The sequence below is a fragment of the Triturus cristatus genome, chromosome 4_2 (genome assembly GCF_964204655.1).
Source record: "Triturus cristatus chromosome 4_2, aTriCri1.1, whole genome shotgun sequence".
NCBI classification, from domain to species: Eukaryota; Metazoa; Chordata; class Amphibia; order Caudata; family Salamandridae; genus Triturus; species Triturus cristatus.
The window spans coordinates 262729945-262747713 of record NC_140586.1 but is presented as its reverse complement, the minus strand read 5'-3'; the positions used below and the strand labels follow the sequence as shown (position 1 = coordinate 262747713).

At 42.5% G+C, this 17769-nt stretch overlaps 1 protein-coding gene across 1 annotated transcript in view; it reads left to right on the top strand.

The window, feature by feature from the left end:
- Positions 1-17769, top strand: part of DDX59 (DEAD-box helicase 59) — a 104267-nt gene that overhangs the window by 60295 nt on the left and 26203 nt on the right. Inside the window, exon 6 of the mRNA XM_085601463.1 lies at positions 2694-2822. Within this exon, the coding sequence (XP_085457589.1) occupies positions 2694-2822 (129 nt within the window). The remainder of the gene's footprint in view (positions 1-2693; positions 2823-17769) is intronic.

Here is a 17769-nt window from a genome sequence, read left to right as displayed (position 1 = left end):
TTGAAGAATTTGACGGTGTGGCGTTAATGTATCCTCAGAAAACTGCATATTCAACGTATGATGTGATCTACTAGTAATCCGGTTGTTGATGAAATAGAAACTGAATATGGAACTCGGTTATTCATATTCTCATTTGGTTTAACAGGCTGAATAACTTCAGGACTGCTCTACCCTAATTCACGTAAGCGCACCACACAGTGTTTAGGTGGTGGGCCCTAGGATTCGGTGATTTTGGTATTGGCTTTTGAAGTGGTATTGTCAGAACATATACTCGTGGTTTACTATACACCACAGGTGGACGGCAGTGTTAAAGAGATGGACTGACTTTTACAGTGCTGTGTGAATTGAACACAAATATGCGTAGCATGCTAATTAAACACACACATGTTTTTTTCATAGATATTGCCCCTGACAAGGGGACTAGGTCGTCCCGAAATGCATTGGGCGTAGACCAAGAAATGAATTTATTATTATTATCCTCATCATTTGTATAATTTGCTTGGATTTTTTGCATTGTTATTAAATAATGTTATTGTGGAATACACATATTGCAATGAAGCAAAAGTTTGAAAACATTTGGGCAAAAATAATGTTTTACAATTAACAAATTCAAATTAAAAAATCTTTTGGTATAAACATAAGGCGCAAAATTAATTCAAATAGGTAGTATACCTTATTAATAGTTGTTGCTTTTTGCCCCATAAAGAATGTGCTATGGCGCAGCCAACACTGGTCGCATCCTAGGGCTTTTAAAAAAATAAATCTTTATATGTATGTTAATTTTAAGCTGCCTTTCAGGGACACACTCTAAGGGAGAATGTGTTTTTCCAGTATTCCCTCAACATGAGCCTGGAATAAACTTGACACAGTCTACCAGGGAGCACATTTAAACAAGCATTTGCATAGCCAATAGGTCTCGCTTTGGGACTTTATAAGTATTTAGTTATGCTGCACAATATCCTCGGTGCAATAACATCAACTGTTGCATGGCTAAAAACGTATAAGGTCCCAAAGGCGGGACCTATTGGCTATGCCAATGCTTGTTTACTGATGTTGTTGCCCAAAAACCTCATCTAAGTAAATTGTTGACATTGTGTGGGTTTATTCTGGGTTTGTGGTAATACAGTTTGATTAAAATCTGAGCCAAAAACCATCATCTGAACATACCCCACGTCCCTCAATTAACATTACTTCTAGAACAAGCTCTCTTCTAGTCTTTACCCAGCACATACCTGTAACTTTCTCCGGTTGAAGTACAGTGTGTGGTTTAATAGCACACACTTGAACACTGTATGGAATGTGTTTTGCAAAGATTTGTTTTCAAACCTGCACAGGATTTGGAACCCCTGGTGAATAACATAAGTAGGAAAATGCCTAGAATGGGATAGACTCCACTAAGGACTTTAGATTGGAGATAGCATTTCATGTATGCTATGACGTTCCATATTCTCTAATAGAGAACAACCTGGGTCCTGTATTAAACACCTCTCCAGCTTGCGAAGTATTCTGCCTGGTGTTACTTTCATTTACATTTATTATTTATTTACCCTTTGCTCAGATTTTAAAGTTTAATTTTTTTTAATCATTTGTTTTTGATTTTCCAAATCCTTTGACACTTCGCATGTAGCTTCAGCTTTCAAGGGTGACTTTCATCTGTAGAATAAGAGAAATTAGGTTTGTGCAGGATATTGTATCCCCAGAGGACTATCGTACATGTCACGCGATGATAGTTTTCTTGATTATCTAAGAGCTCTCTAATATTTTGGCTGATGCGCCAATCACATTTTTTTTGTTAAATTTCTCTTTATTAATGATTGTATAAGAACAATTAACCATCTGTAGCAGATAGTTATGATTGAGGTCATAAACACAGGTATTTCAGGTTACTTGCTAACACTATGTCCTTCATGTGCTTCCCATCAAACGTTTGGTATCCTGTTCCATTAATGTCAACCTCAATCAAGACCACATGTTTGTCCGCAGCTTAACCTGAAGGATCCATTAACCAAGGGATTGTCAAGTCCACTTGTTTGAAAGTATTGTGGCTAGTAAAGAACTGTGTGCGATAGGTCTAGATGTTATGCCTGCTTGACCTTAGGTGTGAATGAAAAGGAGACTTTAGTGTGCAGCTCGTATAAGCTGATTTGTGAGTTTTGCTTGATCAACCAAATAGGTTGCTGGAGGGTGTACAGTGAGCCAGCCATAATTGGAGCTTTATGTTGCAAGACTGCCAAACCCGCTATTTGATGTCTCCTGTGGCATCCTCAATCTCCCTTGTATTTAGGATGAATCATATGTGCTGTAGGAATGTAGGTTTAGACATCTACCTTTACATGTTTGGCACATTGTGTTTTTAAATCGAGAGGTCCATGTTAAGCCGAATTTGGCTGTTTGCTAAACATGAACAAATATTTTTTCAAATAGCTTAAATTTTAAAACTTAATATCTGCTCACATTGTAGCAGAGCTTGAAGCATTCAATAGTAATTAGTACGCCTTATTTGCGTTTTTTGTGTGGGTGGTGGAGGGGGAGCAAAGAAAAATGATTGTACATTGAGTTAAGTGATGGTCTGAACTTTGCAAAACTAGAGAAAGAAACGGTTAACTACTGCATTAATGAACATAAAAACAAACGTCCATGACTAATGTCTGACTTCTAAAACACATATCTTAACTGTATTTCATTTTATACAGGGGCTGCTGCAAGGAGAATATGAAGTTGTAGTGAGCACAGGAGTACTTGGACGAGGCCTTGATTTGGTCAATGTAAAAATAGTAGTAAACTTTGATATGCCTTCTAGCATGGATGAGTACGTTCACCAGGTAATGTCTTGGTTTTACATATATGCAATTTTTATAATGGAGGATGTTTTTTTTTTTATTAACATTTTGGTTTGTTAATAATCCTCAGTCTGAACCTACCCACCACACATTAATTGTATTAAGATTGAAAAGATCAATATCTTTCTACAGTGTGGGATGTCTCAGTTGCTATGTCTCATCTGTAAAATACAAATGCAAATTATACGCAGCAGAACTTTGTTCATCCATTTCAATGTAAAACTACAGTTGGTGCTATCCCAACTTTTACCTATTAAAAAAGCACTTTTGTGGACTTTTCTCTCAAACTTTGCAAAATCTGTTATATTTAGTGGAAAAGAAAATACTATATTCCATTATCGTGTCGGCGTTTTAAGTGGTGACACTGAAATAGTCTTTTTATGCCATAGATTCTCCGTCAGAGAGCCAATGGTAAGCACTTAATTTAAAATATCTATCTGCATTCCCCCTAGGTCCAAAGAGTATATCTGTCGAAAAGCCAGTGAGCTTTCAATCTTTTGCTCTCAAGCCAATAGAAGTCCCGTCACACAGTGACTATTTTTACAGTCTCCCCATTAGATCTGTGAATGCTAGGCAAAAGCAATTATACTTTAAGTTCTGTTTTTTCACAGTATTTCTGATTGCTTCTATATCCTCCTATTGTCTTTTTCAAACTTTCATGAACCTGACCCTGGGCTAGAAAAGTTTTGTAAGCTGGTAAAAACAAAGTTGTGCACACCTGCTAAATCAAATGTGTGCCCAGATGTGGTTGTGGCCTATCTGGGTACAGATATAAGTTAGTCTTGTGGATAAGTTGAGTTTGGAACCGCCACATGTGTCTTAATCCCAGCTTTATTTCTAACCAAAAATTGCTTGATTTTGTTCCATTGCTGTCCCGCTAGGTTAGCTTCTTACGCTTAGCCACTCTGACCTCCAATCCTTCCTTCATTTTAAGAAAAAAATGCAATGGGGCATACTGTGAAGTTTTCAACCTGAAATTATAGACGGGTACCAGCTTTGCATTTGTGTCCTACAGCAATTATTACTGAACATTTTATTTTTTTCCTATGCAAGGCAAGGTCCATACTTCTTTGGTGTCCTTATAAACTGCTTCATTGGATTTCTACCTATGCTTTTAAAACTTGAATAAGTATTCAGAGTAAGTCAATAGTTTACTAAGCAGCATGGCAAATAACGGTACAGCACATCCAAATCCATCCCTAAGCTCATATTGGTGCAATCCTTAACAGTATCTCCTGCTTTTGGTACTGCTTCCAAAGCAGAAATACAAACCTAGAAAGTAAATTGGGGCGCACTATGTTGGGACGTCCATGTGTTCAAGAAGAGGAAAACAGAGATGAGGCGTCTCAATGTTGTTGATCAATCCATTGTTTTCCATTCCAAAAAGAGCCCTTCTAGCTAACGTTTTTGTTGCCGCAAACATCTTTAGGGCTGAAGATAATAATAAAACCTTTAGACTATGCCTACATGATTTCAATATGTACAAAATCAGTAAAAACAAATCGCAATCTATCAAATCACAATTTTATTTAAAAAAAAAAAAACACAAATGTAGCCCATTCAATAAGAACCCTAATTCAAACCCACAATTGATGAGGTTAAGAACAACAAATTCATATAAAATCAAAACATACATTAGACATATTAATATTTCCAAATTATGTATAAATTGAAAAGAATTAACATATTAGAATTTTAAATCTGATCTGGATGGGACAAAAAGAATGCAAGCACAATTATAAAAATGGAGCACAGAACCAAATAATTTAAGTTAAAAGATCCCTTTGGCACCTTGTGCAACCATGCATTAAAAAAGCCGTGATGATGCAATCAGCTCCATGTTCGTGTGGTGAGCAATATACATAGCAATATTGTTTTGAAAAAGCCAATTTCTAGTAAATCCGGCTCCTTCTGATTGATTGTTATACATACTACACAGCTCTCAGTTTTGGTCACAATACATCCAAGTCAGTATAGTCATTAGTAAAGTCGACGGAAATCGATACCTAATTGAGATTAGAATCAGGCATGGAGTTCATAAGTGTTGATATTGCTAACCAATATATCTAGAACTTGTGTGGATGAATTAGACTTAAAATTTGTAAGCTATGGTCATGTGTTTATGGTTTGTGATGGGGATATTTTTCGTCTAGACCAAGATGGTGGCTTGCCATACAGAGTTGCTTGGCTTGTGATTTAGGGAAATTATAATGCCACAGTACACACGAGTGGTCAAGTTTTAATAAAATCAAAAACTTTTTTTGCTCGAAGAGATATTGAAAGGTGAACTATTTTTGTGTACCGTACAGCTAGATTATATGAATAAGTGCTACAATTAGACAGGCCTTCCTGCCTTAGATCTGGATAGTCCTTGTGTTTGTGTGTGTGTGTGTTTTTTTTTTTTTTAAACACACGGAATTAATAATTGTACTTTACCAACAGAGTGCTTCCTGATTTGCTTTCTAAGTCTTCAGTGTAACTATGATCTGCAGTAGAGTTTGAACCTGCTATCTTTTAAAGTTTGTCTTACCTCTTGAGGCAACTGAACAAGTAATGTGGTTCTGTAGGAAAAGGAGAATCTTCAATTTCGAAGTAGATCATGGAATTCACCCTGATGCACTGGAAAATGGGAAACATGTACGCAGGACTAGTGTATGATGCAATATTGTGGTCAGTTGCACCTTTTGGTGCTGTCCACAAAGCTGCATCCTCCGTTTTAGGTGCAGAACACCTTCTCCATCATGGCATCATCATTAAAGTTCATGAACATTGAATAGCCCCACCTTTACGCAAGATACTGGAAACTTAAAAAATAAAATAAACAATTTATTTTATATGTCAACCAGTAGAATTCAAAATTGGACTAGGCCAGTCACAAAATTATAAGGCTCTTTTTAAGTCCTAAGGGCTCGCTGTCCTTTACCTACATTTTCACAGAAAGTGTTTTTTCTAGAGCATTTAATTTTTGCTTCTGTGTCAATGTACAGGATTAGCTTTTTTAAAGTATTTTATAAACACCTTTTTCGTATGGATACTTCTAACTGCAGATTCCTCACTATTCCATGGTGCCAGACTGGATCCCGAAGATTTAAACAACATTGCTGTTATACCTGGTAGGTGGCGCTGTGCGGCTTCACCCTAACATAGTTCCATCCTGGAAGTGACCATGGAGGTGCCTGTAAGCGAAACCCTTGTGTGTCAACATCGCTTCCTTTCATACAGTGCCTTCATACACAAGTCCAAAGCTCACTACCAATTTTTCCTCGTCAGTTGCCAAGTTTTTTTTTTTTTAAATTAGAAACTCTGCTTTTTTTTTTTTTCAATGTGCACGCCAACTATGTTCCTTCTAAACCTGCGGTGTAAGCCTTTTTGGTACTGTTGCAAACTGATGAGTGTGATAGGTCCTCATGATCTGTCCCTCTGATGTTTGGGTTTAGAGTACGACTAGAAGTCCTGCGAGGATTGTGCCCTTATGAATCTGAAAGTGATCCAGGAACATGAAGGCCTCAACAAACACCAAAAGAAGGTAGGGAAGTCCCGCTCAAAGTAGAGGGAGCCTACCCATTTCCAAGATGGATCCTTGTTTCAGTCCAAATCTTCCTGTAAGTCAAAGTGAAAGCACAAGAAGGCTAAGCGGAATTTGTTCCATTCGCAGATTGTCATGAGGACGTCTGGGTGTCAGTCTCCCTCTCAGTCGGCTACAGAGAAGCCGATTCTGCAACTGATCCTGATGCACCTAGAGTTTCCGGGGCAATTGGCAAGGTCGCAACAGATTGAGGCCTTTACAGAAGCCAAACTGTTTATATTCGGCACTCTTCAAGCTCCCTCTGCTTTGTCTTTGGGCTACAACAATCTGCAGAGTCCTCCAGTTGTGTTACTGCAGAATCGCCCCCCCCCCATGTTGTCTGTGCCTGATGCCTCAGTCTCTGGTTTCGCTCTGTCACAAGAGCTGACTTCCAATGTAAAACTGAAACCCAAACCAGTCTCTGACATAGACACTGGCCCCCACGTGCTAGAGGAAGCCCCTGTCCCCATAGGCCTAGCTGGCTCTGAGCTGAATTAATTCCTGCCCCTACATAGTTTGTTTACTGTTACACCCACCCCCTGTCTAATCTAACTTGGACAGAACCATGCCTCTGTCTCGGAGCCACACCCAGACACTCCAACACTTTCGTTCTGACTCTGATCAAAGTCAGCTAGCCTTTCAAGATGATTATGTAGACCGTGGGGATTACTCCCCCCCCCCCCCCCCCCCCAACCATGATGATGAAAATGTGCATATGAACTTGCAGGAGGCTAGTGGGTTGGGCACCTTCCTGGACTCTAGCTGTGCTCTACTCCAAGGGCCATCGACGGTGGAGTGTCTCTTTTGTTGTGGTAATGAGACATGCAGCAGAGGTATTAGATTTGCAGCGGGCAAGTTTGGAAGTCAAAATTAACGCATTGACAGACTTTTTGCAACTAGGACAGAAAATCTCTCAACCTTTGCTGCCATTCAATGAAGCCCTGATTGACACCCTAATGGGCACATAGCCTAAGCCTTGTGTAAGCCTGCTGGTTAACAGGCCGGTTGCCAAGTAAACTTTACTTGCGGATTTTACCAAGACAGATGCTGCAGCACAGACCGCAAACTAATTGTCATTGTTGAACGATTTTTGTGCTACAAGAAATTTCTACCCTTTTGTTGGAACTGTAAGAATTGGAGTTATTTCTATGAAAGCCTTGAGGAAGCTCTGCTGTCGGTGACCATGTAAGGGCGAAACATGTCAGCTGTTGAGAGTCTCTAATTGCACTTTACTTTGCTGCAAATACCAGACAGCAAAATAAATATAACTAAAACTACCACCTGGAATCATGGAGTATTTCTTTATCCAAGAGTAACCGCTGCCACGTGAATTCCTGTTGGGATTTCAGGCCTTTTATAAAAAGGGGAAAAAAGAAATAGGGTTCCAAAAGTATTTGATGGTCTCCCTCCCCTTTATCTCTGGGTGATGGAATATCCAAAGATATTGGAGTAGACGCCTTACTCACTTATTGTGACATGCCTCATCATAGGCTTCTATCTACACCCGGATAAGATGGTACTACTCGGACGGACTCAACCATAGATGTAATGGGAGTTATAAAGCAAGTACTGGTCATGCAGGGAACCAGATGAGTGATAGTAAAAATACATTCAGGTATACCCAAACAATGTTTTATTTGGAGGGTACCTGGGGCATGAATAAAAACGTGAAAAGTTTGGGCTTTTCTGAATGATTGTTCAGTTGTACCCCTTCCAAAGTGCCAACATGTATTGGCCCTCGCTAGGAGCCCACGTGGGTCTGGGGCCTTTGTCAGGGCTATTTATCTACTGCTCAGTGTCCCTGCTTCTATAGGGTGCATGCACTCCATGCACTGACGTGAGGCCTAATGTGCTCCCCTGTCTTCACTGTGTCCTCAGTAGATTTTCTACTGCTTTTTATTATTAGGCAACATGCGGATCAGGCGGTTGGTGCTGCCTTATAGTCACACATTCATCAAAGTGCTAGCACCACCGGAATACCTTCACATCTCGCTCCGGACGGAGCAGACATTTTCTCCAAGGTTGATAAAATATAACCTCCAACAGGTGGGTCCTTCAGATTGCTTAACAAGGCTTTGCTTTTCGCCAAAGAAGTGGTAGAGAGGCTCCCCATCCCAGAAATAGGAACTGGCTGTTAATTCCACTATTTACTTGCACTCTGAACGCCTCCGTTAAAGATGCTTGCGTTGGCCCAGCTTCTGTCTGACCTGGATCCAGGTGACTGGATGGTGGGTTTGCACCTGCAGGGCACGTACTTTCATGTACCCGTCCTGCAGTCCCAGAGACGCTACTTGTGGTTTGAGCCGTCCTGCAGTCCCAGAGACGCTACTTGTGGTTTGAGGTGGGCCAGGAGCATTTTCAATTTGCCAATCTTTCCCTAGGCCTCACCAGTGCCATTCGAGTGTTCACAATAATGATGGGGATGGTTGCAGTCCACTTCAAAGGTTGGGGATTCGTGTTTTCTACCTTGATGACTGGCTGTTGAAAGCATGCTCACCACAGTCAGTTGTAGACCACCTCCTGATGATGCCGAACCTCTGGACTTTGTTACGTGGGCCCTATCAACATGCCGAAGTAACACCGGACATCTTCCCATTGGCTTATTTTTATTGGAACCATCCTAGATACGATGCAGTTTCGGACCTTCCCTCGATCAGAACCAGTGCAGGGCTATGATCCTGATGTTTCATCCTTGGTTCTGGGTATCAGTTAGAGTGGCTTTGGAGCTTCTGGGCCTCAAGCCCTCCTGCTTTCTTATAGTCACCAGGTGGCATATGCAGGCTCTGCAGTGGAACCTGAAGTCTCTGTGGGCCTAGCACAAGGGGAACCTGTCAGGTTCCATCCAAGTTTCAGAGGAGACTGCACAGGACCTGCAGCTGTGGCTTAATCATAATTTGACTGGTTACACACTCCTTGCCTCCAACCAGAGTTGACAGTAGTGACCGATGCGTCACTGCTGGGATGGGGAAGTACTCTGAGAGATCAGGACTGTGGACTCTTGCAGAGACCTGTCTTGACATGAACTTGTTGGAGTTGCATGCCATTTGTCTGATGCTGAAAGCCTTCCTACCTCCCGTCAAAGGGGGGCTGGTTCCGTTTCTCAGTGATGGTGCTTTGCTATGTGATCTGCAAGAAACATGGTATGGCAAGGTCAGTGGTGCTGACAGGAGCACCGTAAACTACCTGGCCGGATATTTTAATGCCAGGGCACACACTCAGCTGGCGGTGCCTGGAGGATCACGAATAGTGGCTTTACTCTGAAGTGGTACATGGCATCTGCCAGCAATGGGGAGAACCTTGGATAGACCTTTTCTCTACCACAGAAAATGTGCATTGTCAAACCTTTTGAGCAATGTATTTCACAGGAAAGATGTCTCTCAGACACTTTCTGGATGGAGTGGGACACTAGACTCCTGTTTCTTTTTCTGGCACTATCGCTCATACCCGGAGTTCTGAAGATCAGAAACTCCCAGGCACAAGTCATCCTGATGGCTCCGAATTAGGCAAGGAGAGTGTATCCGGAACTTCTTAAAGAGACTTCTAACTGCTGATTCCTCCCCTTTGAAATATTCCCCAAGTGTCAGACTGGATCTCAAAACGTTTTCAGCATTACTTCTGCGCGCGGTAGGTGGAGCTGTGTGACTCCGCAGTGACTGTTATGCACTGGAAATGACGTGCGGAGCCTATGTGTGCGCCACTCCAGCATGTGGATGTCTATTCATTTCTTTCCACGCCACCAGACGTGGGTCTCAAGCTACCTCTCTTCGAGACCCTTGAAGTCACAAATTTCACAGTCTACAATCAAAAGGCCTCTTACCAAAACAGATTTTAAACACTCCTCCAGTTTGTTTGTGGTGCCTGGCGTAGAGTGATGATTCTAAAGCCCCCAGTGACTGCATGTCAGTAAACCCCAAAGGCCATATGGGACAGCAGTGCTGACTTCAGCAATGCCGGAGGATGCAGCATACATTGTCAGTTCCGTACTCCAACAGGGCAAGACCGGTTTCCACCAAACTACACCATTCTGCCCTTTGACACACTTTCTGTCAAACTGACGCAAGGAAGATCCCATACACTGCATTTATTGTTTGGGATTAATTCCGACCATGATTATGATGCAGTGGATGAAATTGACCAACCCTACCATGAAGACAACGGTTATGATGATCGTCAAGATGGCAGAAGACTTGACACTTCTCATGATGCTGGTTTGATAGCCCCACCAGTCCCTGCCACTGAGGACACTGCTTCTTTTGCGATGGTCATGCAGAGAGCGGGCAAAGCTTTTGACCTCCAGCTTCCTACCTTAGAGGTCAAAACCAACCTTCTGACTGAAGTACTCCAGCTGGGGCAAACCAGTATTGAGCTCGTCCTGTCGTACGGTTTACACTTTCCCAAGTAAAACTGTTCATTTTTTGGACAACATAAAAATCAGAACTGCGTGAGACTGACTCCACACACACCTTCCGGATATGTTGGCCTAAGTCCTGCTAGCTACCAGTGCACCATCTGTACCCCCTAACCTGACAAGGTAAAAAATGGATGTGCAAACTCCGAACATGACAACACTGACTCCCCAAGGAAATCGTGGTTACAGATCTAGAACCCTTTCACTTAGTTACTTATGCATACGCAAAGAGATACACAAGAAATGCACAGTAAAGCGTTTCAGTATTTATTGAAGCATTATGATTTTGAGTAAAATACTTGCGCTTCAATGATCAACAGAAGGAAACGGAACAATGTGATCAGCGTTACGAGAATGGTGAAAAAGATAAAAAGTAAAACCGTTTCTCTAATTACAGAAAATACATGCTTGCATACAAGTACTGTAATATACGGTACTCCTACCTAGCGCTTCCTAACCTAATGTGCCTAGGGAGGGGGTAAACCTGCCAAATCCCTTTAGGGGTGATCTAGCTCCCCATTACCAGTGGGTAAGAGTCATCAGGCTCCCTGTCTTTGTGGAGAGCTAGGCAGCATCCCTCTGTTAACCCGAATCAGCTGGGCTGGGATTCCAGAATGTGGGTGACCTCTTAGTGGTAGCAGAATTCTCCTCTGTCTAAACAAAGGACTGATGTTGTGTGTATATAATCAACATCGTCCATGTTGTCATCGCGAAGCCCCAGTCAGGACGCTATTGTTTATTCTATTGTGATAACTCTGTCGCTGAACGACCAATAACAAAGAACAACATTTTGCATAATGAACTTAGCCCTTTTTACAGAATGTTCAAGGTATTTGATAGTGTGCCTATGAAGTGGAAATGTAAGCATAGCTGAGATCGAAGAGTATTATCCTGCTCTTGCACGAATGTGTGTCAGATGTCGTGTTTAAGAAAAGATGGCAGAACCAGTAAAATGGTGTTTCTTCCCGGGCCTAATGTAACCATGTGACACTCCTTCCTTTTTATTAGGCACAAACTTAAACCTTTCTAGGGACCTGGGCCAAACCGTGCTATAAAAAACAAATTGTACTGGTGGGTCCTGCACATTGGTGAGAAGGGTTGCACCCTGACCTTCCTAGCCACTTCGCTGCACCTTCCACTGTCCCAGGAATGACTGATTAAGGACCATCTTGTACACCTTACGACATGAAGTGCAGGCCCTTTGGTCAAAGTGGCTATCCAGAGAGTGCTTGCACCAGAAATAGGTCGTGGTTTCTATACCTGCTACTTTCTGGTGCCAAAGGAGGACGAGGCCTTTGTTATATTTTAAGACTTGGGCCTTTCCAACGCCTTCCTCTGGTAGGATAAATTCAAGCTGCTCACCCTGGCCCAGGTCTTGTCTACCCCAAACCCTGAAGACTAGATGGCGGCGTTGGTTCTGCAGGATGCCTGCTTCCATATACCTGTCCTGCGGGCCCATCTGTGCGACTTGTGGTTCATGGTTTGACAGGAGCATATTTAGTTTGCTGTGCTCCCCTTTGGTCTCATCAATGCCCGTAGGGTTTTCACGAAAGTGATGGCGGTGGTCACTGCTCACCTTCATCCCAGTATTCCCCTACCTTGATGATTGGCTGTGGAAGGTGGAGCACTTATTATGGCGAGATGTGACTTGTTATGGCGAGAGCTGCAGTTAAAATTGCCTGTAGGTTTCTCAGGTTAAAGTAGGTAATTAATGTATTAAGGATACCTTTGGCATAGTTAAAAACACTTATAGGACGATATTGCTAGGCGGTATGATGACCAAAAACATCAAAGGTCGGCATGTTTCAGCCCTATCAAATGCAACACATGTTCAATATGCTTTCTTCAGGATCAAGTTCCTTATAATCCCTGAATTGCAAGTGATGATTTACCACTCTATAGTCTACTATGAAGTTGTGGTGTTCTGACACATGCTTACAAGTACAAACCATACACTGCGGATTTCCCTAAGTATATACTACCTGTAAACACTTTATGGCTCCATAAGGATTCGGTGGAGGGTGGACCCTGCAGACAAACATTTGTCAAGAGTCATCGCCCTTCTGATCATCTGTCTTCTTTCTCCGATCCTGAACATGGATATGGTCACTTTCTTACTTATTCCAAGTCTTGCTTGCTTTTTTATGCAGTTACATATTCACACTTATGATCTTTTTGTCATTACTTCACTCTGGCCCTGAATACCATTGAGCCGCAAATCCTGTTTCAGGTGCATATGTTCATTTGCACCTCAACTGGGATTACAGCTGTGGTGCAAACTGCTTGTGATATGGGGTTGCACTCCCAAAGGAAAATCTTGTGTAAATTTCGGGTAAGAGTGCAAAATGCAGGTGTGCACACCTCTGAACTGTGTGCAATTGTACACCTGCTGCTTACCAGATCTCACACAAACATTAATTATAGGTTGTAGGATTTGTACATTCATTATATGTGTATTTGTGTGTCTAAAGTTAACATTATTTTGTATTTTTGAAGTGGTTAGACTAAGAATAGTAGCTTTCATTATAATGAAACATTCAGGTTTAATGGCACAACACAGATAAAAAGAAATGGAAATCTCACTGTAGTGTGCAATAAAGTAGAAAGGCATCCGCAAATTCTGGGCAGACTTCTCTGTTTATATACAGTGAGAATTATGAACCACCCTTTGTATACTTTAACTGCTTATAAATTGGAACACAAAGATAAATCGTGTGGAATGTGATAGAGATCACCCCATCCACAGATCCAAATTATTGATTTTCAGATTGCTGCAACCTTTTTTGTTTAGTGCCCAATTACTTTACTTAGCACTTCAAGGTGTCTCCTTTGTAATGCACGCTCCACTGTGCCCCCTGCATCCAGGATAAATGCAATGTATGCAGCTGCCCATGCCCCTGCAGCCACCTTGGAGGGAACAGTGGTTACAGATCAGAATGTTGTATGTCTTGTTTGCTTTATCTCTCGCCCAGCATAGACTTGCAGTGGGTTCTGTTGAAGGTGATTAATTGGCCCTGTCAGTCTTTTTACATTTGCCGGACCAGCCATCCTTGTTCGAATCACCCATTGGGATGAGGTTTCTCAAAGGTTTGACATATATGGTTCCCCAAACTCTTTGTGATGCCAGGGTGGGATCTCAATTTGGTCCTTGCATTCCTCATGTACTCGCTTCTAACGAGTGCACAGCTGTTCACTTCCTCTCCTGACTCCTGTGTTCCTAGTCGCAGTAATTTTGGCTTGTCGCATGAGTGAACTCCAAGCTCTCTTGGTGCAGCCGCCTTACGCCACCTTTTCTTCCAGATAAAGGGGTATTGAGGATTAAAGGAGCACGTTTGCCAAAAGTTGTGACTCTTCACTTTGGGCAATCCTTCAATTTGCAACTGTTCTTAGTTCCTTCCTACCCTTCGAAAGAGCAAAGACTTCATTAGTTGAACCCTAGAAGAGCTTTGAGCTTTTACATCGATTGCACCAAAGACCATTGGATGGACGACCAGCTTTTTGTGGGGTTCTCTCGGGCACAGAAAGATAAGGCAGTGCAGAAAAGAACTGTCAAGTTGGATAGTCCTCCGCTTTAAGCTCCGCAATGGCCAAGAAGCTGCTTTCTGATTAAACTAGTGCCCATTCATATAGTGAGGCAAGGAGCCACGCAGTTGACAACTTTCCTTCCAGTTAGCCTGGAGGATACCAAAAGAGGAATTCTGGCAACAAAATCCGGATCCCCCTTTCGATCCATGCCCAGTTAGACTTTTACACCTCATTGTGGACATTGCCAATCCAATAATAAATGCCATTGTCAACACCTCACTGTCCACAGCCAAAGTCCCCCCAGAGTGGAAACTGGCAGCGGTGAAACCACTGCAAAAAAAACAACTCCCTGACCCCACCACATTGTCGAACCTACGACCCATCTCACTACTTCCGGCTCTGTGCAAAGTCACAGAGTCAATTGTAAATAAACAACTTACTCGTTTCTTGGAAGATAGTGATGTATGGCACCCCAACCAGGCAGGTTTCAGGGCCCAACATTCCACCGAATCGGCCCTCCTGTTCACTACAGAAACTATCCGCTCAGCCCTAGACCAAGGCAAGAAGGCCGTCCTGATTTTATTAGACCTATCGGCGGCCTTCGACACGGTCTCACATGCCATCCTATTAGACCGGTTAATAACATCTGGTGTCACAGGGACAGTGCTTGAGTGGATAAGAAACTTTTTAAGTGACAGGAGGCAAGTGGTGACCCTGGGGGAATTCTGCTCCAGTGAAAAAGCGCTGTTGACGGGAGTTCCGCAGGGTTCGAGCCTGAGCCCGACCCTGTTTAATATTTATACTGCACCCCTGATAAAACTGATATCGTCATTTGGCATAGACGCTATAGCCTATGCCGATGACACACAACTTATCCTGGTAATGGATAAGGATAACCAAGCCTGGGAGGATAAGCTCAAAGGTTGCCTAACGGCCACCTTTGAATGGATGCGCCTAAATCACCTGAAATGCAACACAGGTAAAACAGAGATCATGCCTATAGGCCCAAAAAATGAGTTCACCCCACGATTATGGTGGCCAGAAAAAGCTGAAATACCACCTCATACAACCAACTCGGCCCGTAATCTGGGGGTGCATTTTGACTCTGACCTGTCTTTTAGACAACAAGCAGCTAGAGTGGCAGGCATGTGCTTTGGGGTAATAAAGGGACTGAGAAAGTTCTTTGATCTTTTGCCCCTTGAAGCAAGGAAAACAGTTACGGTTGCACTTGTAACATCGCGCATCGATTACTGCAACAGCCTCTATGCTGGTACAAATAAAGTTGTCACACACAAACTTCAGATGGTGCAACATGCAGCAGCGAGGCTGGTTCTAAAATGGCCGAAAAGATCATCTGCAACCAAAGCCCTCAAGGCATTACATTGGCTGCCCATTACAAAAAGGGTTTTGTTTAAAGTACTGTTAATTACTTTTAGAGCTGTTCACAACCTAGGCCCGTCCTATCTGAGGAAAAAATTCAGCAGATTCTGTCCAACCAGAGCACTGCGTTCTTCAACGGCCAACCTGCTTACCGTCCCGAGTTTCAGACTCAAAACTCGAGGGGGCAAATCCCTGGCGGTACTGGGAGCAAAAGCATGGAATACTCTTCCCCCCCGGTTGAGATTACTGGATAAAGAAATAGACTTCCGTAAACATCTAAAAACCTGGATCTTTAATCTCCAAGATATAACTGCCAGAAGCCTAGTGTAATTCGGGTTCTCGGTCAAGTAAGCATAGGGACTACCTAACATCTGGTGGTCCTTTCTGGGCGCCTAGATGCTCCTTGGAGCGATTGCCACGCGATACAAATTGGCACTTACATTACATTACATTACATTCCACCGGGGCCAAGGCTGCTATCATTGCAGTGGCATGTGGAGTACCTGTCCTTGACATCTGTCAGACCACAATGTGGGCATAAATGTACATGTTCACAAAGCACTACTCCCTTAACAGTCAAGTTTGACGGGAAGGGTATTTTGACAGTGCGGTCCTGTTGGCCTTTTTGGTTTGACCTATCCTAAAGATCCATCACTGCTTTGGTATCAATTCAAAAGGTGGGAATCTGCAGTTAGAAGCATCCATCAGAAGAATAAGTTAACTATCTTTGATAACTCTTTCTGGTGGATACTGTATGTAACCAGATTCCTCACCATCTGAAACTGTACCCCTTATTGTTAGGCTCCTTTGTCTGAGCAAGCAGACGGATTCAAGTAAGAAACTGATGTTGAAGCACAGGACTGGTACTTGTATGTGGCTCAATTGTCACTTCTAGAGTGGAATGAAGTCAATGTGTGGAGCAGCACTGTGCCACCGACCGACATGTGGAAAAATGCTGTTTAAATCTTACAGATCTAGTCTGGTGCCTGAGTATATTTTAAATGTGCTGAATGGGTAGGGTATCCACCAAAGAGTGTTACAGAGGGTGACTAACACTTTTTCAATGTTATACAGACATCCGTAAATTGTCAGTACCGTTGTGAAATTGTAGCCGTGTCTGAAAAATAAAAACTACACCACTTCTGCTGTTCATCCCCTCGTAAGAACCAGAAATACTAGTCCATCCAATTTCATCGGCCAGATCGGCCCCTATAACATTTGCTTGAATGAGCTTAATGTTGATAAAGGACAAAAATCTAGATTATATCCTATTGTATCAGCAGTCCTAGTACCCTTAGACAAGGTGTCAATGAAATTCTCTGCAGTCCTTTTCCAAATTAGTTGTTCGTCAAAGGGCTAAAAGTTATCTCTGCTTCTTACCAGGCAGTTGACATTCCATCAATCGCCATGGTGTTCCAGGCTCTTCAGAGCCACATCTAAAGGTGGGCGTGGCTACCTTCTTTCAGTTCCTCACAATATTCAGTTTAGCAGTTACCAGTTGCTGGAATTCAAACTTCAATTCAAGATCGCAAAGGTAGTCCCATCTTTTTGGTTTAAGGCCATAGACAATTGTACTCTGGCGCAAGGGGATGCAACAACCTATTTTGGCTCTAACAGTATGGAGCACATCTGACCAGTAAGTCTTTAGTTTGGGGCATTCCCGCCATATGAATTGTGCATCACCTCTTCCTTCACAATGCCTCCAACACTTCCCTGAGTTGGAGAGGTACACACTTTTCAGCCTGTCCAGTGTTGGGCACCAGAACTTTGCCTTTACAGATGACTTCCTATGTAGAAGAGTCCATTTGTCATGTGATGTGTATCTCTAAACACTCCCATTTTTTTCTGTCTCTCCCCATTACCTCTAATGCCCCACTACTTTGTGGTTCCTGTCTGATGTTTTATTTATGTTAGCCGTTTGTATGAGTTAAAAATCGCTCCCTTAAAACTTTCTAATGCGGTAATCTATTTATCAAATGGAATTCGTTCCATGTGTAATGTTTGGGTGTGTTGCCCATTAACGGAGTTGTTTATCTAAATCTTTCAGGTTT